The sequence below is a fragment of the Lepidochelys olivacea genome, assembly GCF_965140295.1.
Source record: "Lepidochelys olivacea isolate rLepOli2 genome assembly, chromosome: 13".
In the NCBI taxonomy this organism is placed as follows: domain Eukaryota; kingdom Metazoa; phylum Chordata; order Testudines; family Cheloniidae; genus Lepidochelys; species Lepidochelys olivacea.
In genome coordinates, this window is record NC_140423.1 from 36,568,234 (window position 1) to 36,594,168 (window position 25,935).

General features: G+C 41.9%; 2 protein-coding genes across 2 annotated transcripts; both read right to left on the reverse strand.

Moving 5' to 3' along the window:
- Positions 1-591: 591 nt before the first annotated feature.
- LOC311529906 (olfactory receptor 10C1-like) lies at positions 592-1,548 on the reverse strand (the record flags this gene model as incomplete). The annotated part of the gene is made up of 1 exon (XM_084646211.1): positions 592-1,548. One exon carries the CDS (start codon positions 1,546-1,548, stop codon positions 592-594), a length of 957 nt encoding a protein of 318 aa, XP_084502337.1.
- Positions 1,549-19,731: 18,183 nt separating this feature from the next.
- Positions 19,732-20,667, reverse strand: LOC311529755 (olfactory receptor 10C1-like; the record flags this gene model as incomplete). Its single annotated transcript, XM_084645955.1, has 1 exon — positions 19,732-20,667. The coding sequence occupies one exon, from the start codon at positions 20,665-20,667 to the stop codon at positions 19,732-19,734; it is 936 nt and encodes a 311-aa protein (XP_084502081.1).
- Positions 20,668-25,935: the final 5,268 nt, after the last annotated feature.

Below are 25,935 nucleotides of genomic sequence, written 5' to 3' on the forward strand. Positions count from 1 at the left end.
TCATTTGGAATAAAAACAAATGTTGAAATGCCAGCTTTTCCTGGGGGACAGGAATTCTGGTTATTTTCCAGCTCGGCTTTTATAACACTTATGCAATTCTGAGGTCCCCGGTACAGTAGCCCAAGCCAAACTACTTATAGGAAAGGGGACCAGTGATGACATAAAATATAATGGTTTTAGCTGGCTCATTATAAAAAAAATGTAAAATATTTTGAGTTCCTTTTCCCCCTACCAATTTCTAACATCAACATTCTGAGAAAATATTTGGGAAATTCAGAAAAAAAGGTTAACCACTCAAGGGCTCTTTTCTATAGAACTGAGATGTGTCCATTCATATTGTTTTTGTATTTTGTTTTTTCCCTAAAATATTAATATATTTTAAGGCCAGAAGAGGATTCAAGTAATAATACAACAAAATTCTAAAAATGACATTTTTTCCTAATTTCTTTTGTTAAAATAAAAATATTAAAGGAAACATTTCATGGAAAAACAAAACTCGGTAAATTTTACCAGTGCTATGTCACACAAGGGAAACTTCTCCATTGTGGCTGAGACACTACTTGGGAGAGTGCTACTACTACTCTCGGAGGCTTATGTGACTGAGGGAAAATTATCTGATTCTTTTAAAAAGATTTTCATTGCTATTTTCCTCAAAGCATCTTTCACCTCCTTGTTCCTGAAGCTGTAGATAATGGGGTTCAAGAGCGCAATTCCCACTGAATAGAAAAGAGAGAACAGCTTGTCCACACCCATACCGTAGCTGGACTTGGGACGTACGTATATGATAAAGGCAGTCCCGTAGCACAATGTCACCACGATGAGGTGTGAGGAGCAGGTGGAGAAAGCTCTACGCCTGCCTTCAGTGGACCTAATTCTCAGGATGGTGGAGATGATACAGATGTAGGACACCAGGCTCAGAAGCAATGGCATCATAAGGGCGAAGGCAGCACCCACGATGATCTGGATCTCAATCCAGTAGGTGTTCCAGCACACCAGCTTCAGCACCGGCTGGATATCACAGAAAAAGTGGTTGATCACATTGGACCCACAAAAAGGAAGTGTGAAGACAGAGGTTGTGTGCCCCATGGCCACCAGCGTGCCACAGATCCACGAACCACCTGTCAGCTGGATGCAAACCCTCTTATTCATGATGGCAGTGTAGCGCAATGGGCTGCATATTGCATTATAGCGGTCATAAGCCATAGAAGCCAGGAGAAAGCATTCAGTAATGCCAAAGAATAGAAAGAAAAACATCTGTACAGCACAACTGGAAAAGGAAATATTTTTATTCTCTGAGAGGAGGTTGGCCAGCATCTTGGGTAGAGTGACTGAGGTGTAACAGAGGTCCAAGAAGGACAAGTTCCTAAGGAAAAAGTACATGGGCGTGTGAAGGGTCAGATCGACATATATGACGACGATGATGAGGATGTTGCCCAGCACTGTGACAATGTAAATGCATAGAAACACCACAAACAGAATGAGATTCGTGTCTGGGTCATTAGAGAAGCCGAGAATGACAAACTCAGTCACAGAGCTGTTTTTTCTCATTTTCTCCCTCAGCAAATTTCATCCTGAGAAGTAAAAAAGAAAACTTGTTAGTTTGATGTTTTAAATCAAGTCAAATTGGCTTCTCTCTCTCTCTCTCTCTCTCTCTCTCTCTCTCTCTCTCTCTCTCTCTCTCTCTTCATGACCTGTCCCTATCACTCCACACATACATTCCTCAAACTGATATGAATCATGAAAGAGACCAATTCTCCTGTCACAAGACTGTCAATCCAGAGTAACTTCAAAAATGTTAATGGTTCGCTTTCTCCTCTCAGTCACACCAGCTTTATATAGGTGTATGTTCCTAACCTCAGTAGAAATACAGTTTTATACTAGCATCAGAGGAACAAAACTTTGACCAATGAAATTATAATTGTATAAAACAGCTTCAATGGATTTACACTGGTGGAACTAAATGTCAAAATCTGCCTCCAGTCTCTTGGAGCATGTATATTAAAATAAAATATTACCCTTTACCAGATTCTTGGCTTGTGAGTGGCACAATCAGGGAAGTTAGGCCAATATACATTAGTTGAGTACATAGACTTTCTTATCATAATGTCAATGCATGGCAATTCCTACTAACTACATGGGAACAGACATGGGGGTTACGTTATACAATGTGCTACAGAGATGGTCTGCTTCTCTTCTCCTTTCCATGTGATTGACAACAGTCCATTGACTTCAGTGCCCTTAATCCTGATCTCATTCACTTAGCCCCCTTTGGTCATGCCTCCACCTCTGTGCCCCTCTTTATCTACCCATTAACCTTCCCCATTCTAAACCTTTTCTGGTCCCTTTCTTTTCCACCAATTTTCCTCTTAATGACACTAAGATAAATCAGGAATAGCTTCACTGGACCCAAGTGATTTGCACCAATATTATAGTATGGTAAGGAAGATCAGGGTATGTGTTTCTCTCTATGGGTATGTCTATATTGCACAGATGTTTGGAGGTGTTTGGAATACATACACTGTATGAGTCCCTTAACACAGCAGTGTAGATGGTGAGGCATGGCTTACAGGAAAGACATTTGAGAGCCTTAGCATATGTACCCTACACGGCTTTCAACATTCCTAAGCAGTGCTTGACACACATACACTTTTATTTCTAGCAGTGTAGTGTCCTGCAGCCTCCGCACTGCTGGGAGCCTTTCACTACCACAGGCAACAAATTTGGAAATGGCGAAAAGCTCCGGCAGCTCCCTACAGCCTCCCATTGCTAGAGCCTTTCACTGCCACACCCTGCAGTTAGGACACAGCATCCCTTTCCCTGTGGCATATAGATACATGGGTAGTTCCTGTACCCTACTCACTGCCACCAGTGACAAGATGTAAGACATCTAGATCATGCTTGGAAAGGGTGATTACCCTCTTGAATGTGTACCCTAAAAAGGAATCAGCATTACTGAGTTCAGCTTTTTATTGTAATTTTATTATATTTAGCTATATATGAGGACTTCTCTTCAGTGACATAGAGTTGGTTGTCTAACTTCCTTAGGCTCTTTTGAAAGTCCCAATCTGATCTGAATAAATATTTTGAGAGTCTGACAAATGTATGTGTCAATCTACAATTATTTAGGGCATGTTTCTCCTCTCTCTTAAATGGACGTAAATCATGAATAACTACTGATACCACAGTTTCTCCTAGAGTAATTCATTGAAATTAATGCAGTTATGCCAATAAAAATAGTAGTAAAGCTGTGATAGCTTTACACCTATCCAATCAGATCCTCTTCTGATGTCGCTGTGGTTCCATTAGTGGAAAACCAATGTAAATGAGATCAGTATCAAGCAATCTGCCTGCCTGCTTCAGAGTATTAAGTATATTTGGTAGAAAATTTGAATTTATGATGCATGGTAAATGCTAAGTTTTCAAAATTTCATTTAATCACAAATCAGGATGAAAGGCAAAGTCTCTGATTTTTTTATGACGAATTATATATTTTTTAAAAATTGTTTGTATCTTATAAACACATATTGGAATGTTTCATTTCAATAAGGTCAAATAAGGTCAGTGTTATCATTTTGATTGGACCGGAATAGAATAGAAAAAAGCATTTTGATATTGTTATTTCAAAATGCAGACAAAATCAATATGTTTCCATGTAAAATGTTTTGATTCCATCCAACCAGCATTTTCTGCAGGAAAATTGTTGTGTTGGAATATTTTCAAACAGTTCTACAATTAACTGCTGTAGTGTTACCCATGGCTTTACGCTAAGTGGGATTGAAATCAGAGCTTTGAAACAGAGCACATTTCAGTTCAAGAAGTAATAGGGATTTCACAAGACTCATCTAGATTGAGCTCATTTAGAAGAATCCAAGGAAATAAACATAATTCTAGACAAATCAAGAAATTTCTCACCTGGTCTGTATCCCACATTTGTCTCCTCCCTGTGATTACCAAGGAATTCAGTCACAGGTGGAACTGGAATATTTAACAGCTTCTTTATAAGCCTCAGGGACATATACTTTTTTACACCCCAGATGCCTCATTATATGAAGCCATAACATAATTATTAAGAGAGTACTTTTGCTCCCATTATAATCAGTGCCAAACATCTGATGATTTCAACAGAGTAGAATATGGCATTGAATGTTTTGCATCTTAGGGACAGACATCCAGCTGGCACTTAAGCTCCTAAATCCCATGGGCACATTTTCCAGTCCCACCTCTAATACCTAAGCAAGGACCTCAGGGTTTGGTCCAAGTGCAGGATGCTTCCAGCGAGAAGCCATTGAGTACATGCAATTCCCATCCAAGGACTTGCAGAATGGTTGCAACACACCACAGTTACAGGACTGGGCCCATAAAGGTTTCAACAAATGACAACAGCACCAGTCCAAAGGGAAGATTCTTACAAACAATAATTCTTTGATGTACAGAAGCCTCAACATTTTCAATATGAGTAAGATTGGCAGAAATTGGCCCTAATTAATTCAGGGTAAAATTTTCAAAACCTAAGTGACTTGGAAACTTCAGTACCATTAACATAAGAATATAAGAACAGCCTGACTGGGTCAGACCAAAGGTCCATCTAGCCCAGTATTCTGTCTTCTGACAGTGGCCAGTGCCAGGTCCCCAGAGGGAGAGAACAGAACAAGTAAACATCAAGTGATCCATCCCCTGTCACCCACTCCAAGCTTCTGGCAAAATTTTGGAGGTGGCTCAAAATACATCTATAGTACTGGCTGTTCATGTGTCTACATGTACCTGTGTGGTTGTGCGATAGTTCTCTCTTGCCCACCATGAAACCCAGTATCACCTGTCTCAGGGTGAGTATGGGGTGAGTAAGCTAGCATGCCTGGGTGGTGTGAATAAGTACATGCCTCAGGCTGTGGAATGGCCCTGTGTCCATGCCAGTGTGCAATGTAGAAGGGGGAAGAAGTACTCACCAGGATTTGAGTTCTAATAGTCCTCTACCCCCTTTCCCCCAGTGCATTGTACCCTTTTCTGCCTGACCCTTACCCAGTCTGTAATTGTCCCTGTCCCTCCCCCTCGATTTAACTGGCAATGGTGAGCTGCAGTGCCTCACCAGAACACTTTTCTGCTACATTCTTTTGATCACTCCAGGTGAACATGGAACCTTCTCCTAGAGTGGCCGCTTGGCCAGCTGAGCACACATGTGTGGCCACTGTACACTGATGTCCATGACTTCCCCTGGAGTAAGAAGGATGTACACCTGTACAGGGAACTTTCATAGAGGCTGGAGCAATCAGGGATTCACTGGACCTTAGTGGAGAGACTCACAGGTGTGGTGGGCCAATGAGTTTGGAATCTGCCTGCTGCCATGGCCGCTGGATCTCTTTGGGAACAGGCACCATCTCCTCCTTCTCCAGCTGGCACAAATGGTGCTGCTTTGGCAGAGAACCCAGGGCCCATGAGACCAAGAGGAGACCACAGGAATCCCAGGACAACCTACATCAGAACCCAAATCCCCTCACAGAGGGAACCACCTCAGTTTTCAAGAGGCTAACAAAGAGCCTGAAAGCAGTGCTGGAAGCCCATCAAGTGCCAAACCCCAAAACCCCACACAGGACACGTTGCTGGTTGTCCCCCATAGTCGTTCTCCCCTTCTCAGGGTGAGGTGGTAGGGAAGGGCAAGGAGACAGGTTCAGAAACTCTGACAGTTGTCCATCGTTCAGGGAATCTGTCCCACCGTGTTTTGTTTATTTACACATCCTTTTACAAAAGTTTCAGTTACACATCCGATATTTCAGTTTTAATAAACATTACAACTTTCCTTTATTTGTGTGTGAACCTTCCTTCCTAAGTATGGTGAACATAAGATGTTGTCAGGTTGGGAACTGGGCCCCATTATTCCCAGCACATTCGTAAGAATAGTGTAACTGTCTGATGTCATCACACTGAAAGCATTTTTCTGTCCATTCCACCCTCACTAACCACCACCCCCAGGTCCATATATATCTCAAGTCTCAAGGATACATGAGAGGGATGGGGGAAGTGCATTGTTATGTGCTTAGGAAGCACCTGTAGTTTTAAAAGCAGCAGAACTCACAACAAAGAAAAAGGGTAGATAAATGTCTTTATGGCTTAAATAATACAGAACAATGAGACACAATTCAAGTTACAATGCGGCAACCAGTGATGAAACAGCCCCTTTTCCCCCACAAACTACATACCCTCACAAACCTTGACCAGTTTCAGCCTTCTGTTAAGTGCTCCATTACAGCCACTTAGGGCACAGCTACACAGCAAATAGACATCTGTGGCTCATCCATCCCTGCCAGCTCTGGCTCATGCAGGACTCCGGCTGCGGGGCTTTTTCATTGCTGTTTAGACTTCATTGCTGTCTAGTCTGGATTAGGGCTGGACTGTGGTCTCTAGGAACCTACGAGGTGGGAGGGTCCCAGAGCCTGAGCCTGAAAGGCTACACAGCAATGAAACAGCCTCACAGCCCGAACTCTGCGAGCCCGAATCAGCTGGCACAGGCCAGCCATGGATTTTTCTTTGCTGTGCAGACATGCCCTAGGTACACTTAGCACTGCCAAAGAGTGAATGGTGAAAGAAAAGAATCTTGGTGAGTCATTCAGACCAATTGAGTGTTCCCCATTCCAAAAAGGTTCATGAACAAGTGAGAACATAAACACAAAGAGATTTGCAATCTGATTGCAATACAACCTGGCTGCCATGCTACACGCCACAAACCCTACCCTACCACAATAGAGGCACCCTGCAGTAATCGTCTGTAATGGGTGAATAGTCACAGGAACAAATGGCTAATGACCGTCAGCTACAAGGGAACAAAATGCTCACAGAGCGATTAGTGCCAGTGATCCCTCATGTGTTTCTCCAGTGGCTGCAAAGATTGTGAAAGTTTCCTTTGGAACAGGCAGAAGAGGTCGTGCCAAATACATGCACAAAAGTCATCCCTGATTTCTCTTGCCCATTTCCAATCCAGAGCAGTCTGCATGTGGCTGGTATCTGGCTGCCTGTAGACTGTTTGTGAACCAGACATGCTCTCTGCCTACTCTGCATGGAAGTTCTCCTGCTTACTCTCACACAACTTGTGCAGCATGCAGCAGATGATGGTTATGTGAATCATAAAGTATACAGGGAGTGGAAGATGGGAGGGATCAGAAAGGAAAGCTACCTTATTGAGGTCAGAACATGTAGGGATAAAGTGAGAAAGGCTAAAAGTCAAGTAGAGTTGGACCTTGCAAAGGGAATTAAAACCAACAGTAAAAGGTTCTATAGCCATATAAATAAGAAGAAAACAAAGAAAGAAGAAGTGGGACCGCTAAACACTGAGGATGGAGTGGAGGTTAAGGATAATCTAGGCATGGCCCAATATCTAAACAAATACTTTGCCTCAGTCTTTAATAAGGCTAATGAGGATATTAGGGATAATGGTAGCATGACAAATAGGAATGAGGATATGGAGGTAGATATTACTATATTTGAGGTAGAAGCAAAACTCGAACAGCTTAATGGGACTAAATCGGGGGGCTCAGATTATCTCCATCCAATAATATTAAAGGAATTGGCATCCAAATTTGCAAGCCCATTAGCAAGAATTGTTAATGAATCTGTAAACTCAGAGTTTGTACTGTATGATTGGAGAATTGCTAACATAGTTCCTATTTTTAAGAAAGGAAAAAGAAGTGATCTGGGTAACTACAGGCCTGTTAGTTTGACATCTGTAGTATGCAAGGTCTTGGAAAAATTTTTGAAGGAGAAAGTAGTTAAGGACATTGAGGTCAATGGTAAATGAGACAAAATACAACATGGTTTTACAAAAGGTAGATCGTGCCAAACCAACCTGATCTCCTTCTTTGAGAAAGTAACAGATTTTTTTAGACAAAGGAAACGCAGTGGATCTCATTTACCTAGATTTCAGTAAAGCGTTTGATACCGTGCCACATGGGGAATTATTAGTTAAATTGGAAAAGATGGGGTTCAATATGAAAATTGAAAGGTGGATAAGGAATTGGTTAAAGGGGAGACTACAGCGGGTCATACTGAAAGGTGAACTGTCAGACTGGAAGGAGGTTACCAGTTGAGTTCCTCAGGGATTGGTTTTGGGACCAATCTTATTTAATCTTTTTATTACTGACCTTGGCACAAAAAGTGGGAGTGTGCTAGTAAAGTTTCTGGATGCTACAAAGGTGGGAGGTATTGCCAATTTAGAGAAGGACCAGGAGGATCTGGATGACCTTGTAAACCGGAGTAATAGTAATAGGTTGAAATTTAATAGTGAGAAGTGTAAGGTCATGCATTTAGGGATTAATAACAAGAATTTTAGTTATAAGCTGGGGACACATCAATTAGAAGTAACAGATGAGGAGAAGGACCTTGGAGTATTGGTTGATCACAGGATGACTATGAGCCGCCAACGTGATATGGCCATGAAAAAAGCTAATGCGATCTTGGGATGCATCAGGCGAGGTATTTCCAGTACAGATAAGGAGGTTTTAGTGCCGTTATACAAGGCACTGGTGAGACCTCATCTGAAATATTGTGTGCAGTTCTGGTCTCCCATGTTCAAGAAGGATGCATTCAAACTGAAACAGGTACAGAGAAGGGCTACTAGGATGAGCTAAGGAATGGAAAACCCATCTTATGAAAGGAGACTCAAGGAGCTTGGCTTGTTTAGCCTAACCAAAAGAAGGTCGAGGGGAGATACGATTGCTCTCTATAAATATATCAGAGGGATAAATACCGGAGAGGGAGAGGAATTATCTAAGCTTAGTACCAATGTGGACACAAGAACAAATGGCTATAAACTGGCCATCGGGAAGTTTAGACTTGAAATTAGATGAAGGTTTCTAACCATCAGAGGAATGAAGTTCTGGAATAGCCTTCCAAGGGAAGCAGTGGGGGTAAAAGACGTATCTGGCTTCAAGATTAAACTTGATAAGTTTATGGAGGAGATGGTATGATGGGATAACATGATTCTGGCAATTAATTGATCTTTAACTATTCATGGTAAATAGGCCCAATGGCCTGTGATGGGATGTTAGATGGGGTGGGATCTGAGTTACTACAGAGCATTCTTTCCTGGGTATCTGGCTGGTGAATCTTGCCCATATGCTCAGGGTTCAGCTGATCACCATATTTGGGGTCAGGAAGGAATTTTCCTCCAGGACAGATTGGAAGAGTCCCTGGGCGCTTTTTGTCTTCCTCTGTATTATGGGGCACGGGTCACTTGCTGGAGGATTCCCTGCACCTCAAAGTCTTTAAACCATGATTTGAGGACTTCAATAGCTCAGACATAGGTGAGAGGTTTATCGCAGGAGTTGGTGGGTGAGATTCAGTGGTCTGCGTTCTGCAGGAGGTCAGACTAGAAGTGTGAGCAACAAGGGTGATGTCGTGGTGGGAGTCTGCTATAGACCACCGGACCAAGGGGATGAGGTGTACGAGGCTTTCTTCCGGCAACTTATAGAAGTTACTAGATCACAGGCCCTGGTTCTCATAGGAGACTTCAATAACCCTGATATCTGCTGGGAGAGCAATACAGCGGTGCACAGACAATCCAGGAAGTTTTTGGAAAGTGTAGGGGACAATTTCCTGGTGCAAGTGCTGGAGGAACCAACTAGGGGCAGAGCTCTTCTTGACCTGCTGCTCACAAACCGGGAAGAATTAGAAGGGGAAGCTAAAGTGGATGGGAACCTGGGAGGCAGTGACCATGAGATGGTCGAGTTCAGGATCCTGACACAAGGAAGAAAGGAAAGCAGCAGAATACGGACCCTGGACTTCAGAAAAGCAGACTTTGACTCCCTCAGGGAACTGATGGGCAGGATCCCCTGGGAGAATAACATGAGGGGGAAAGAAGTCCAGGAGAGCTGGCTGTGTTTTAAAGAATCCTTATTGAGGTTACAGGGACAAACCGTCCCGATGTGTAGAAAGAATAGTAAATATGGCAGGCGACCAGCTTGGCTTCACAGTGAAATCCTTGCTGATCTTAAACATAAAAAAGAAGCTTACAAGAAGTAGAAGACTGGACAAATGACCAGGGAGGAGTATAAAAATATTGCTCGGGCATGCAGGAGTGAAATCAGGAAGGCCAAATCACACTTGGAGTTGCAGCTAGCAAGAGATGTTGAGAGTAACAAGAAGGGTTTCTTCAGGGATGTTAGCAACAAGAAGAAAGTCAAGGAAAGTGTGGGCCCCTTACGGAATGAGGGAGGCTACCTAGTGACAGAGGATGTGGAAAAAGCTAATGTACTCAATGCTTTTTTTGCCTCTGTCTTCACAAACAAGGTCAGCTCCCAGACTACTGCACTGGGCAGCACAGCATGGGGAGAAGGTGACCAGCCCAGCTCCAGCTGAGCATCTTGTGTCGGATTATCTGCTGCTGCCAGTGCAGGTTCGGTGGGGCCCACTGGTGTTGGGGTTGCAAATACTGGATTCAGTGATGGCAATGGGTCTGGTGCAAGTGACCATTCCCACCCTCTTGGCTAGCTTCACATGATTGGCCATGTCTTCCCCCAACAGCATGGGGATGGGATAATCATCATAGACTGCAAAAGTCCACGTTCCTGACCAGCCCTTGTACTGGACCAGCAACTTCGCTGTAGGCAAGTCAAAAGAGTTTGTCTTGAAGGGTTGAATCACCACTTGGACCTCTGGGTCAACTAAACTGGGGTCCACTAAGGCAGCATTGATAGCCGACACTTGTGCTCCCATGTCCCTCCACGCTGTAACCTTCTTCCCGCCCACACTCACAATTTCCTTCTGCTCTGAGGGTATCTGCGAGGCATCTGGGCCTGAGGACCATTGGTGGGACCCCAATGCAATGAACTGTAATCTGTTGGAGTTCTTAGGGCAGTTGGCCTTTACGTGCCCCAGCTCATTACATTTAAAACATCGGCCAGCTGACTGGTCACTGGGGTGAGGTGGGTTGCTGGAGAATGGTGTGGTGAGACAATAAGGTGTCTGAGGTTTTTCTAGGGGTGGAGCTGGAGCTTTGGGTTGCCCCAGGTAGTAGGATGTGGTCTCCGGGTGTCCCTTCTGGTATCCACTCAAACTGTGACCAGGGTTGTTTCTCTCTCCTCCCTCCACCCATTTTGTTCCGGTTTGCCCTGCCTCTCTGGCAGTCTGGGACTGCTTGTATTGATCAGCATAAGAAGCAAGACTTCCTGCTGAGTCCATTTCCTTATCCCATAAACACTGTTTTATATCATCCTTGGACATATTCAGGAATTGCTCCTGTATCATCAAATCCCGCATTCCTCCACAGCTAGTGATATCCTGTCCTTTGAGCCATTTATGAAAACAGATCTATCGTCTGGTTTACCTAAGCCACATTACTTAGTCCAGGCCCTCTCTTAAGGGCTCTAAATTTTACTCTATAAGTTTCAGGTGTAACTTGAAATTGTCTTAAACCCAAATCCTTACATTTACCATAATCAGAAGCCTCACTTATAGGCATCTTATTGAATATGTCTAGAGCTCTTCCAGTCAATTTTGCTACCAATGTGGTCATCTTGTGAGCGTTAGGAATTTTATGGAGTGAGCACAGTCTCTCAAAGGTGAGAAAATATTCAGTAATATCACTGGATTCATCATACTGTGGTCATAGTCACTCCCATTTGTGGATTGTTGGGGAAGGATTCTTAGAGTTATCTGGTATATTCTGCTGAGCCCTTGCCTTCTCTATCTCCAGTGCATGCTTCCTCTCTTTTTCTCTCTCCTCCATTTCTTTTCCTTTTGCCTCCATTTCTTTTGCTTTTGCCTCCATAGTTCTCCTGTGGGCAGCTTCTTCTGCCTCCACCCTGCCTTTTTTTTTTTGGCCATTTCTGCCTCACTGGCAGCTTTTTGTGCTTCCACCCTGGCTTTTTCTTTGGCCGCTTGTGCATCAATCTCCATCTGTCTGAATTCTGCCCGTCTTTCATGTTCCTTCTGTCTTTCCTCAGCTTCCAATCTGGCTAATTCCAGTTTCTGTTAGATATTGCTTTTTGTCATCTTAACCACTCTGTTTTTAACCTAGCTATTCCCAAGAGTTAAAAAAAAACTGGCTTGTAAAATTCAAATCATGGTTTAAAAACTTAAAGTTACAGAGAATTCACCATTTACACTAGTTTAAGCTTGCAAGTGACCCATGCTGCATGATGAGGAAGGCAAAAAAAGGGGCTGGGTCACTCCAAAAAGTAATTTTCCCTCTGTTGAGGTCCTCCCTTCCCTCAGGGAGGGTCCCTTTGGGCAGTTGTGTGAGAGCCTTTAGACTTCCCTCTGCTCTGCACTGCTGGAGCTATGGGCTGCAGGTCTGCACACCTCCAGCTCTGTGATTCAAATGAATTCATTCCCTGTTTTTTAATGCCTCCATCAGATGGAGCATTTGCTGCACTGGGGGGGCGGGGGTGTGAGGAGTGGAGGAGACTACTGGCTCAGCCCAAAATAATCCCTTAACCCCTTCTTGCCCAGTGTGGGGTTTCTACACCACAGTTATGATTGTATTTTATATGTAACCATTGGTTTCCAATGCTTCTGCCTACTATCATTTGAATATCTGTGTTTTATTTAATAAACTTACATTTGATTTCACTATAAGCAACCCTAGATTGCCCTGGTAAGCATCACAGCAACAATGCAAATTTACTCTTAGACCTCGGATGTCCCATAAAGGTTTCTCTACCCAACACACATTTCTATCATCAGCTTTTGGGAGAAAAAGGTCATATGCGAAATTTAAACTAGTTCTGATTAAAATAAGGGAGACTTTTTTCATAAGATCCAGGTATCCTTGAATTACAGAATTAGAGCTGCTCAAACAATGGGAAGGGGAGAGATGACATATCAAAGTTTTCCTTTCTTTTTCTTTATTTTAATAGAATTATTTGTTTTTAAGACCAGAAGGGGATTTAAAAGGAATAAATTAATTAATATTTCCTCATTTGTTTTGTCAACATTCAAAATATTAATGAAAAATTTACTGGAAATACAATACTTCAGAACAGGTTGACCAGTTCGGTAAAGGGAAATTCTTTGTAGAGCTCAAATGCCATTTGGTCTCTTCAGAGCTGTAAAGTCCCATTAGAGTTTAGACAGCCCACGGATGACAAACCTGATGAAGGAAAATAATCTCTGTCTTAACTGAATATCTTCATGCCTGTTTTCCATAAGGCGTCTTTCACCTCCTTGTTCCTGAGGCTGTAGATAATGGGGTTCAATATCAGAGTCACCACTGAGTAGAACAGAGAGAGTAACTTGTTCACATCTGGAGAGAAACTGGACTTAGGGTGCTCGTACATAATAAAGGCCATTCCGTAGAACAACATCACCATGATGAGGTGTGAGGAGCAAGTGGAGAAGGCTCTGAGCCTGCCTTTGGCAGACCTAATTTTAAGGATGGTTGAGATGATACAGGTGTAGGACACCAGGAGCAGCAACAATGGCAGAGTGAGGATGACAGCAGCACCCACAATGATTTGGATCTCAATCCAGTAGGTGGCCCGCACACCAGCTTCAGCAGCGGCTGAATCTCACACAAGAAGTGGTCGATAACATTGGATCCACAAAAAGGAAGTGTGAATATAAAGATTGTGTGCTCCAGGGTCACCAGAGTGCCACGGATCCATGAGCCACCAGACAGCTGGATGCAAACCCTCTTATTCATGATGGCCATGTAGTGCAGTGGGTTGCATATGGCACAGTAGCAGTCATAGCCTTAGCAGCTATGAGGAAGCACTCTGTTCCACCAAAGAATAGAAAGAAATACAACAACCAGCAAAGGAGATGGTTTTGTCTTCTGAGAGGAGATTGGCCAGCATCTTGGGCAGAGTGACCGAGGTGTAGCAGATCTCCAGGAAGGACAAGTTCCTGAGAAAGAAATACATGGGGATGTGAAGGGCCGGATCAATACTTATGGCAACAATTACGAGGATGTTGCCCAGAACTGTAATGATGTATATGCATAGAAACACCACAAACAGAATGATATTCCCATCTGCGTGGTTCGAGAAGCAATGTATGACAAACTCAGTCACAGAGGTCTTATTTCTCATTTTCTCGGTCAACATAGCTCATCTTGAGAAATAAAAAGAAAAACTACATATTAGTTTGGTACTAGTTATCAATTTATCTATTAATCTATGTTCTTTCACCTAACTCTCCATGGAACCATCCCTCTGCCTGTCTGATATGAATCAGGACTGACATAATTTTGGACCAATATCTTATCACAACACAGTAAATCCAGAATAACTTTGCTGAAGTCAATGGTTTCCATACTTCTCTCAGTATCCCTGGCTTTATATTGGTGTATGTTAATAAACTCAGTGGAAATGCACCTGTTCTATACTAGCATCAGAGGAAAAATACTTGAATCAGTGATGTTATAATTATATGAAACAGAGGTACAACTAGAATCAGGTTCAATGGAGTTACACTGGAGTAAGTAATTTCAAAATATGCACTCAAGTCTCTTGGAGCATGTATGTTAAAATAATATGTCACCGTTTTTTTTTTATTCTCAACAGGAATGTGGCACAACCTGGGAAGCCTCGCCAATATACTTCAACTGAGCATATGGACTGGTTTATCATAATTTCACTACATGGCAATTCCAACTCTTGATATGAAAAGCATGTGTGGGGGTTATGCTATTCACTGTGCTACTCTATAGCAGATAGATAGGTAGATAGATAGATAGATATACACATACTCTAATGGACTGTTTCTCCTCTCTTCTGCACTAAGCTGATAACAGTCCATTGACTTCAGTGCCAGTAATCCTGATCTCATTTACTTTGTCCCCTCTTTCTTCATCCCTCCACCTCTGTTTGTGCCCCATTTCATCTACCCATTAACCTTCCTAAACATATCCTAAAACTTTACTAATCCTGTTCATTTCACCAATTCTACTCTTACTTCAGAAAGTAAGGGTGCTCACGCTGAGTCAGACCAATGGTCCATCTAGCCCAGTATCTTGTATTCTAACAGTGGACGGTGCAATATGATTCGGAAGGGGTGAACAAGTAGAGAGCCATTAATGAGTGATCCATCCCCTCTCATCCAGTCCTGGCTTCTAATAGTTAGAAACTTAGGGACACCCAGAGCATGGGGTTGTGTCCTTGGCTTTCTTCAAAAATAGCTATTGATGAATGTATCCTCCATGAATTTATCTAATTCTTTTTTTAACCCAGTTATACTTTTGGTCTTCACAACATCCCTGGCAATGAGTTCTGCACGATCGCTGTGTACATATGAAAAAATAATTCCTTATGCTTGTCTTAAACCTGCTACCTATTAATTCCATTGAGTTATCCCTGGTTTGTGTGTTATGCAAAGGAATAAATAAGATTTCCCTTTTCATTTTCTCCACACCATTCATGATTTTATAGAAGTCTAACATTTCCTCCCTTAGTTGTCCCTTTTCTATGCTTAATTACAGTACGATAAATTAAGAGTAGCTTCACTGGAGCTAAATGAGTTGCAGTAACATTACATTATGGTAAGGAAGACACATGTCTCTCCCTGTGTAAACCATCTAGATCATGACTGTAAAAAGTATTGTCCTCTTGAATGTGTATATATAAGGGAATCCATTTTTACTGAGTGCAATTTTAAATTTTGTTTTATTTTAGTTATATTTCAGACCTGCTTCTCACCAAAATTGCACCCTGAGTCTTCACCAAAAGTCCAATAATGAATTATTACTGAATACATATTTTCATAGAATCATAGAATCATAGAATATCAGGGTTGGAAGGGACCCCAGAAGGTCATCTAGTCCAACCCCCTGCTCAAAGCAGGACCAATTCCCAGTTAAATCATCCCAGCCAGGGCTTTGTCAAGCCTGATTTTAAAAACGTCTAAGGAAGGAGATTCTACCACCTCCCTAGGTAACGCATTCCAGTGTTTCACCACCCTCTTAGTGAAAAAGTTTTTCCTAATATCCAATCTAAACCTCCCCCACTGCAACTTGAGACCATTACTCCTCGTTCTGTCATCTGCTACCATTGAGAACAGTCTAGAGCCATCCTCTTTGGAACCCCCTTTCAGGTAGTTGAAAGCAGCTATCAAATCCCCCCTCATTCTTCTCTTCTGCAGACTAAACAATCCCAGTTCCCTCAGCCTCTCCTCATAAGTCATGTGTTCTAGACCCCTAATCATTTTTGTTGCCCTTCGCTCGACTCTCTCCAATTTATCCACATCCTTCTTGTAGTGTGGGGCCCAAAACTGGACACAGTACTCCAGATGAGGCCTCACCAATGTCAAATAGAGGGGAACGATCACGTCCCTCGATCTGTTCACTATGCCCCTACTTATACATCCCAAAATGCCATTGGCCTTCTTGGCAACAAGGGCACTCTGCTGACTCATATCCAGCTTCTCATCCACTGTCACCCCTAGGTCCTTTTCCGCAGAACTGCTGCCGAGCCATTCGGCCCCTAGTCTGTAGCGATGCATTGGATTCTTCCGTCCTAAGTGCAGGACTCTGCACTTGTCCTTGTTGAACCTCATCAGATTTCTTTTGGCCCAATCCTCCAATTTGTCTAGGTCCTTCTGTATCCTATCCCTCCCCTCCAGCGTATCTACCACTGCTCCCAGTTTAGTATCTTCCGCAAATTTGCTGAGAGTGCAATCCACCCCATCCTCCAGATCATTTATGAAGATATTGAACAAATAGTGACAAATTTTGATAGTCGTCTAAGTCTCTTTATCAAATTACAGTTATTTAGAGCATGGTTCTCCACTCTCTTATCCCTATGAAACTCACAGCAATTAATGCAATTACGCCAGTAAAAAACAGGAGGAAAGCTGAGGTAGCTAAACGTCTACCCTATGAGATCATCTTCTGCTGCACACAGTCATTTCATTGAAGTCCACATGGTTCCATCAGTGTAAACTCAATGAAGTGAGATCAGAGTTGAGGAATTAATTTCCTTTTTCATATTATTAACTACATTTGCTCAAAAAGCAGAATTTATGTCCCACGGTAAATACTAAGATTTCAAAATTTCATTTAATCACAAACCAGGATGAAAAGGCAAAAATCTCTGATTTTACTTTACAAAATTATATGTTCCAAAAATATTGTGTTGGAATCTTATGAATACATGATGAAATGTTTCATTTCTATCATCTAAGAATATTTCATTTTGGTACATTTTAATAATATCTTCCTATGCAATCATTTTGAATTGAATAGAATAGCCAAAATTTTCTGATAATGTCCTATCCAAATTTAGACAGAATCAATATGTTGCAATGTAAAAGGTTTTGATTTAATCAAATCAGAATTTTCTGGTGGAAAACTGTTCTGTTGGAATATTTTCCACCAGCTCTACTATTACCTGTGTCATAAATATAAAGGGAAGTGTAAACACCTTTAAATCCCTCCTGGCCAGAGGAAAAACTCTTTCACCTGTAAAGGGTTAAGAAGCTAAGATAACCTCGCTGGCACCTGACCAAAATGACCAATGAGGAGATGTCAAGGTTCCTTCCCCACTCTGAACTCTAGGGTACAGATATGGGGACCTTCATGAAAACTTCCTAAGCTTACTTTTACCAGCTTAGGTTAAAACTTCCCCAAAGTACAAACTATTTTACCCTTTGTCCTTGGACTTCCACTGCCACCACCAAACTTTATCTGGGTTCCTGAAAAAAATGTAGTTTGGAAACGTCTTTCCCCACAAAATCCTCCCAACCCTTGCACCCCACTTCCTGGGGAAGGTTTGGTAAAAATCCTCACCAATTTGCATAGGTGACCATTGGCCCAAACCCTTGGATCTTAAAACAATGAAAAAGCATTCAGTTTCCTTACAAGAAGACTTTTAATAGAAATAAAAAAGAATATCTCTGTAAAATCAGGATGGTAAATACCTTACAGGGTAATAAGATTCAAAACATAGAGAATCCCTCTAGGCAAAACCTTAAGTTACAAAAAAGACACACAGACAGGAATATTCATTCTATTTAGCACAGCTATTTTCTCAGCCATTTAAAGAAATCATAATCTAACACATACCTAGCTAGATTACTTACCAAGTTCTAAGACTCCATTCCTGTCCTGTCTCCGGCAAAAACATCACACAGACAGATCCAGACCCTTTGTTTTTCTCCCTCCTCCCAGCCTTTGAAAATATCTTGTCTCCTCATTGGTCATTTTGGTCAGGTTCCAGCGAGGTTACCTTTAGCTTCTTAACCCTTTACAGGTGAGAGGATTTTTCCTCTGGCCAGGAGGGATTTTAAAGGGGTTTACCCTTCCCTTTATATTTATGACAGGAGACAAGATACTTTCAAAGCTGGAGAGGGGCGAAACAAAGGTTTCTCTCTGTCTGTGTGATGCTTTTGCAGGGACCAGAGCAGGAATGCAGGTCAGAACTACTGTAAAAAGTCAGTAAGCAATCAACTTTAGCCTACAGGGATTCTCTATGTTTTGAATCTGATTACCCTGTAAGATATTTACCATCCTGATTTTACAGAGGTGATTCTTTTACTTTTTCTTCAATTAAAATTCTTCTTTTAAGAACCAGATTGCTTTTTCCTTGTTCTTAAGATCCAAGGGTTTGGGTCTGTGTTCACCTATGCAAATTGGTGAGGATTTTTATCGAGCCTTCCCCAGGAAAGGGGGTGTAGGACTTGGGGGGATTTTGAGGGGAAAGACGTTTCCAAGTGAGCTTTTTCCCTGTTATATTTGTTAGACGCTTGGTGGTGGCAGCAATAAAGTCCAGGGACAAAAGGTGAAATAGTTTGTACCTTGGGGAAGTTTTAACCTAAGCTGGTAAAAATAAGCTTAGGGGGGGTTTTCATGCAGGTCCCCACATCTGTACCCTAGAGTTCAGAGTGGGGAAGGAACCTTGACAACCTGCAATACAGTCACTTGTGATTTTGCACTAGTTTAATATCTGTGCTTGAAACTTTAAAACAGAGCGCATTTCAGCTCAAGAAATAATAGGAATTTAAGGAGACTTATCTAGATTCAGCACATTTAGAAGAATCCAAAGGAAATATAGTCAAAACAAGAAATTTCTTACCTCCTCCATAGCTCACATTCATCTCCTTTCTGTCATCAACAACATATTCAGTATCAGAAGGAATGGGAAAATTCAACAGCTTCTTTAGAAACCCTGGGGACCTGGTCTTTGTTTCACCTCAAATGCCCCATTATATGAAGCCATATCATAGCTATTCATGCAGGTAGGGAATAATAGTTCACATTCTTTTTGAGATATCTGAAATTCCTTTGAAAGTATATTTTGACATTAATTGCAAAGTGCTAAAAATTTGAAATACTTCTACTGAAGGTGAAAAAATAATAGCAAAACGTTTTCAAGCTCCTCCACCCAATATATGCTTTTCTCTTTGACTTTAGGGAAGATAAATCTTTGAGGATTTAGAAAATTTCAGTCACATCTAATTTAAATATGGGAGATTTTCCTACAAAATATAGATATACTGGAATTAGAACAGGTCAAAAAATGTGAAGAGGAAGCAGTGTAATTTTCTTTTCTTTTCTAAATAGTCACAGATTTTTAGACCAGAAGGGGATTGAAAAAAAAAAACCTCGTTTCTTTTGCTGAAATTAATAATTTTAATTACAAAAATTAATTGAAATACAAACTTCAAAAAAAGTTCTCCAGCACTACATTTGATAAATTTACATTAGATAAATTTCTTTATAATGCTGAAATGTTTCTTGGTTTCTTCCATGCTGTAAAGTTTCTTGAGAGGTGAGATATTCCCCAGGGGATAATCCAGTTGAAGGGAAATTGTCTATTTTTCTGGATGAAATATCTTCATCCCTGTTTTCCTCAAAGCACCTTTCATCTCCTTGTTCCTGAGGCTGTAGATAATGGGGTTCAAGATTGGAGTCACCACTGAGTAGAACAGAGAGAGTAACTTGTTCACATCTGGAGAGAAGCTGGACTTGGGGCGTACGTACATGATAAGGGCTGTCCCATAGAACATTGTCACCACAATGAGGTGTGAGGAGCAGGTGGAGAAGGCTCTGCGCCTGCCTTCAGTGGACCTAATTTTAAGGATGGTGGAGATGATACAGATGTAGGAAACCAGGATCAGCATGAAAGGCATCATGAGGACGAAGGCAGCACCCAAAATTATCAGGATCTCGATCCAAGAGGTGTCCCCGCACACCAGCTTCAACACTGGCTGGATCTCACAAAAGAAGTGATTGATTACATTGGATCCACAAAAAGGAAGTGTGAAGACAAAAGTTGTGTGCCCCATGGCTGCCAAGGTGCCACAGATATATGAGCCACCTGTCAGCTGGATGCAAACCCTCTTATTCATGATGGCAGTGTAATGTAGTGGGTTGCATATAGCACTGTAGCGATCATATGCCATAGAAGCAAGCAGGAAGCATTCAGTAACACCGAAGAATAGAAAGAAATACATCTGTATAGCACAGCTGGCAAAGGGCATGGTTTTACTCTCTGAGACCAGGTTGGCCAGTATCTTGGGTAGAGTGACTGATGTGTAACAGATCTCCAGGAAAGACAAGGTCCTGAGGAAGAAATACATAGGGATCTGAAGAACAGGATCCACACTTATGATGATAATGATGATGATGTTGCCCAGCACTGTGATGATGTAGATACATAGAAATACCAAGAATAAAACAGGATTCATGTCTGGATGATCAGAGAAGCCCAGTATGACAAACTCAGTCATAGAGGTGTTTTTTCTCATTTTCTTCTTCAGTATAATTCAACTTGAGACTTGAAAAGAAAAACTACATATTAGTTTGGTACTTTAAATCAAGTCAAACTGACATCTAATCTAATTGATCTATCTATCATGACTTTTCCCCTATCTCTCCACACATACATCCCTCTGTCTAATATGAATCAGGACCAACACTATTTTGTTCCAATTCTCCTGTCACAACACTGTCAATCCAGAGTAACTTCAATAAGGCTGATGGTTCACATTCTCCTCTCAGTCACAACAGCTTTACATTGGTGCATGTTCCTAACCTCAGTGTAAATGCACCTTTTTACTAGCATCAAAGGAAAAAAACTTTGACTGATAAAATTGTACTTGTGTAAACCACGAGTGTGATCTGAAATGCCTTCAATGGATTTACTCTGGTGGAACTAACATCAAAATCTGCTTCCAAGTCTTTTGGAAGATGTATGTTAAAATAACATATGACCCCTTAGCAGATTTTCTCCTGGCATGTGGCACAATCAGGGAAGCTAGGTCAATATACATCAGCTGAGAACACAGACTTTGTTTATCATAATTTCACTGCATGATTATGTTATACACTGTGCTAGAGAGATGGCTTGCTTCTCATCTCCTTTTCATGAGGTTGGCAACAGTCCATTGACTTCAGTGCCCTTAATCCTGATCTCATTCACTTTGTCCCTTCATCGTTCATGCCTGCACCTCTGTTTGTGCTTCTCATTATCTACCCATGAACCTTTCCCTGTTTCGTACATTCTAAACCTTTTGCAATCCCTTTCTTTTCCACCAATTGTCCTTTTACTGACACTACGACTAAAATTAGGAGTAGCTTCACTGGACCCAAGTGGGTTGCACAAATGTTACAGTATAGTAAGGAAGATTAGGGTCCATGTTTCGCTGTATGGATACATCTATACTGCACAGTACTTATGGAGGCATACAGGGTATGACTGAAAGTGAGAACAGGCGTTCACATGGCACTGTTGTAGCCGGCATTGCAAGCCGGCAAGTGCCAGATGGGCTAAAGATTCGTATGTCCCTTCATGCTTCAACCACCATTCCAGATGACATGCGTTCATGCTGATGAGGGGTTCTGCTCAATGACGATCCAAAGGGATCCAGGGATGAGTACAAAAATATTGCTCGGGCATGCAGGAGTGAAATCAGGAAGGCCAAATCACACCTGGAGTTGCAGCTAGCAAGAGATGTTAAGAGTAACAAGAAAGGTTTCTTCAGGGATGTTAGCAACAAGAAGAAAGTCAAGGAAAGTGTGGGCCCCTTACGGAATGAGGGAGGCTACCTAGTGACAGAGGATGTGGAAAAAGCTAATGTACTCAATGCTTTTTTTGCCTCTGTCTTCACAAACAAGGTCAGCTCCCAGACTACTGCACTGGGCAGCACAGCATGGGGAGAAGGTGACCAGCCCTCTGTGGAGAAATAAGTGGTTTGGGACTATTTAGAAAAGCTGGATGAGCACAAGTCTATGGGGCCAGATGCGCTGCATCCGAGAGTGCTAAAGGAGTTGGTGGATTTGATTGCAGAGCCATTGGCCATTATCTTTGAAAACTCATGGTGATCGGGGGAAGTCCCGGACGACTGGGAAAAGGCTAATGTAGTGCCCATCTTTAAAAAAGGGAAGAAGGAGGATCCTGGGAACTACAGGCCAGTCAGCCTCACCTCAGTCCCTGGAAAAATCAAGGAGCAGGTCCTCAAGGAATCAATTCTGAAGCACTTAGAGGAGAGGAAAGTGATCAGGAACAGTCAGCATGGATTCACCAAGGGCAAGTCATGCCTGACTAATCGAATTGCCTTCTGTGACAAGATAACCGGCTCTGTGGATGAAGGGAAAGCAGTGGACATGTTGTTCCTTGACTTTAGCAAAGCTTTTGACATGGTCTCCCACAGTATTCTTGCCAGCAAGTTAAAGAAGTATGGGCTGGATGAATGGACTATAAGGTGGATAGAAAGCTGGCTAGATTGTCGGGCTCAACGGGTAGTGATCAATGGCTCCATGTCTAGTTGGCAGCCAGTATCAAGTGGAGTGCCCCAGGGGTCGGTCCTGGGGCCGGTTTTGTTTAATATCTTTATAAATTATCTGGAGGATGGTGTGGATTGCAACCTCAGCAAGTTTGCAGATGACACTAAACTGGGAGGAGTGGTAGATACCCTGGAGGGTAGGGATAGGATACAGAGAGACCTAGACAAATTGGAGGATTGGGCCGTAAGAAATCTGATGAGGTTCAACAAGGACAAGTGCAGAGTCCTGCACTTAGGACGGAAGAATCCAATGCACCGCTACAGACTAGGGACCGAATGGCTTGGCAGCAGTTCTGCAGAAAAGGACCTAGGGGTTACAGTGGACAAGAAGTTGGATATGAGCCAACAGTGTGCCCTTGTTGCCAAGAAGGCCAATGGCATTTTGGGCTGTATAAGTAGGGGCATTGCCAGCAGATCGAGGGACATGATTGTTCCCCTCTATTCAACATTGGTGAGGCCTCATCTGGAGTACTGTGTCCAGTTTTGGGCCCACACTACAAGAAGGATGTGGAAAAATTGGAAAGAGTCCAGCGGAGGGCAACAAAAATGATTAGGGGACTGGAACACATGACTTATGAGGAGAGGCTGAGGGAACTTGGGATGTTTATTCTTCAGAAGAGAAGAATGAGGGGGGATTTGATAGCTGCTTTCAACTACCTGAAAGGGGGTTCCAAAGAGGATGGCTCTAGACTGTTCTCAGTGGTAGCAGATGACAGAACAAGGAGTAATGGTCTCAAGTTGCAGTGGGGGAGGTGTAGGTTGGATATTAGGAAAAAACTTTTTCACTACGAGGCTGGTCAAACACTGGAATGCGTTACCTAGGGAGGTGGTGGAATCTCCTTCCTTAGAAGTTTTTAAGATCAGGGTTGATCACAGCAGAGCAGGATAAGGCTGGCTCCCAGAGTCGAAGATTGGAGTGATCTAGGAGATCACTGGTCCTGATAACAACAGAGGGAAACATCAAACCCTTCTTGCCTTCCCTAGAACTTTTTCACTAGAAGGGTGGTGAAACACTGGAATGCGTTACCTAGGGAGGTGGTGGAATCTCCTTCCCTAGAAGTTTTTAAGGTCAGGCTTGACAAAGCCCTTGCTGGGATGATTTAGTCGGAGATTGGTCCTGCTTTGAGCAGGGAGTTGGACTAGGTGACCTCCTGAGGTCCCTTCCAACTGTGATATTCTGTGATTCTATGATTCTATGATAAAGCAGTGCAGACCAACGCATATTCATTTTCATCATCTGAGTCAGATGTCACCAGCAGAAAGTTGATTTTTTTTTGGTGGTTCGGGTTCTGTAGTTTGCCCATCGGAGTGTTGCTCTTTTAAGACTTCTGAAAGCATTCTCCACACCTTGTCCCTCTCAGATTTTGGAAGGCACTTCAGATTCTTAAACCTTGGGTCAAGTGCTGTATCTGTCCTTAGAAATCTCACATTGGTATCTTCTTTGCATTTTGTTAAATCTGCTGTGAAAGTGTTCTTAAAATGAACATATGGTGGGTCATCATCTGAGATGGCTATAAAAAGAAATATATATCAGAATGTGGGTAAAACAGAGTAGGAGTCATACAATTCTCCCCCAAGGAGTTCAGTCCCAAATTTCATTAACACCTTTTTTTTAAGGACCATCATCAGCATGGAAGCATGCCCTCTGGAATGCTGGCTGAAGCATGAAGGGGCATATGAATGCTTAACATACCTGGCATGTAAATACCTTACAACGCCGGTTACAAAAATGCCATGCAAACACCTGTTCTCACTTTCAGGTGACATTGTAAATAAGAAGCAGTCAGCAGCATCTCCTGTAAATGTAAACAAACTTGTTTGTCTTAGCAATTGGCTGAACAAGAAGTAGGACTGAGTGGACTTGTAGGCTCTAAAGTTTTACATTGTTTTGTTTTTGAGTGCAGTTATGGAACAAAAAAATTTGCATTTAAGTTACACTTTCATAATAAAGAGATTGCACTTCAGTACTTGTATGAGGTGAATTGAAAAATACTATTTCTTTTATCATTTTTACAGTGCAAATATTTGTAATAAAATAATAATATAAAGTGAGCACTGTACACTTTGTATTCTGTGCTGTAATAGATATCAATATATTTGAAAATGTAGAAAAACATCCAAAAATATTTAATAAATTATAATGGGTATTCTATTTGTTTAACAGTGTGATTAATCATGATTAATTGTTTTAATAACTGTTAATTTTTTTAGTTAATCACAAGTTAACTGCAATTAATCAACAGCCCTAATAACTACACACAGCAGTGTGATCATGGACTTCCTTTCACTGTGGCATAGAGATATACACATCGTCCTGTACTCTACCCTGTGCCACCACTGAAGACAAAGCCTTGATGTAAGACATCTAGTCATGCTTGGAAAGGGTTATTGTTCTCTTGAATGTGTACCTTAAAAAGGAATCGGTATTACTGTTGGATTAAAATAGAAATCAATGTTCATTTTGATATAGAACAGCATAGTTCAGAGCAGGACCTAAACTGAGCCTGACCATTGGAAAAAAATGTGGCATTTTGCAGCTAACACACCAAGGCTGCACTAATTGAAATAAATGCTTCTCTGTGAAATTTAGAAGGTCAGTGCTAATTGTACCAGCGCATCCCTAGACAAACAGTCTGTTCTGAGAAGTGATAAGAACTTTGTAAAAACATCTGTCCTCCGGAACATAACAAAAGGCTTGTTGGCTCTCACCCTTAGTACTCTTTATCTTCTTTGTTTTCTCTTCCTATGTAGCAAGTGGTATGGACAGATATATTGAGACCTGTCATGATTGTAGGAGGGTTATGTTAAAGGAAGGATAGGTAATAAAATGGAGATGTAATAGGAAGTATGTTAAGTGAAATAGAGGGTGAATGTAAATGTATGTTTGGCTTGGATGGATGATAAAAGCTTCGAAGTGCCAGCTTGAAAATTACAACCCCTAATATCACTTGTCTAAAGAAAGTATGGAGTGAAATGACCGGGTGACCCTGAGGGCAAACTGGAATCCACACTCCACCCCCAAACACCCCCAAGAGTGAAGATGGGAATGAAGAACCGAAGAATGAGATAACACCAAGCTGTCACAGATGTACCATGTGCTGATTAAACATCACTTCAAACGAGGGAATGGTGATTGATTATCACTTCAAAAGTAAAAGCAGCGTGATGAAGCAGATTCCATAGACTGGTATAGTAGTGAATTCCTATAAAAACAGAACCTAAAAACTGAGA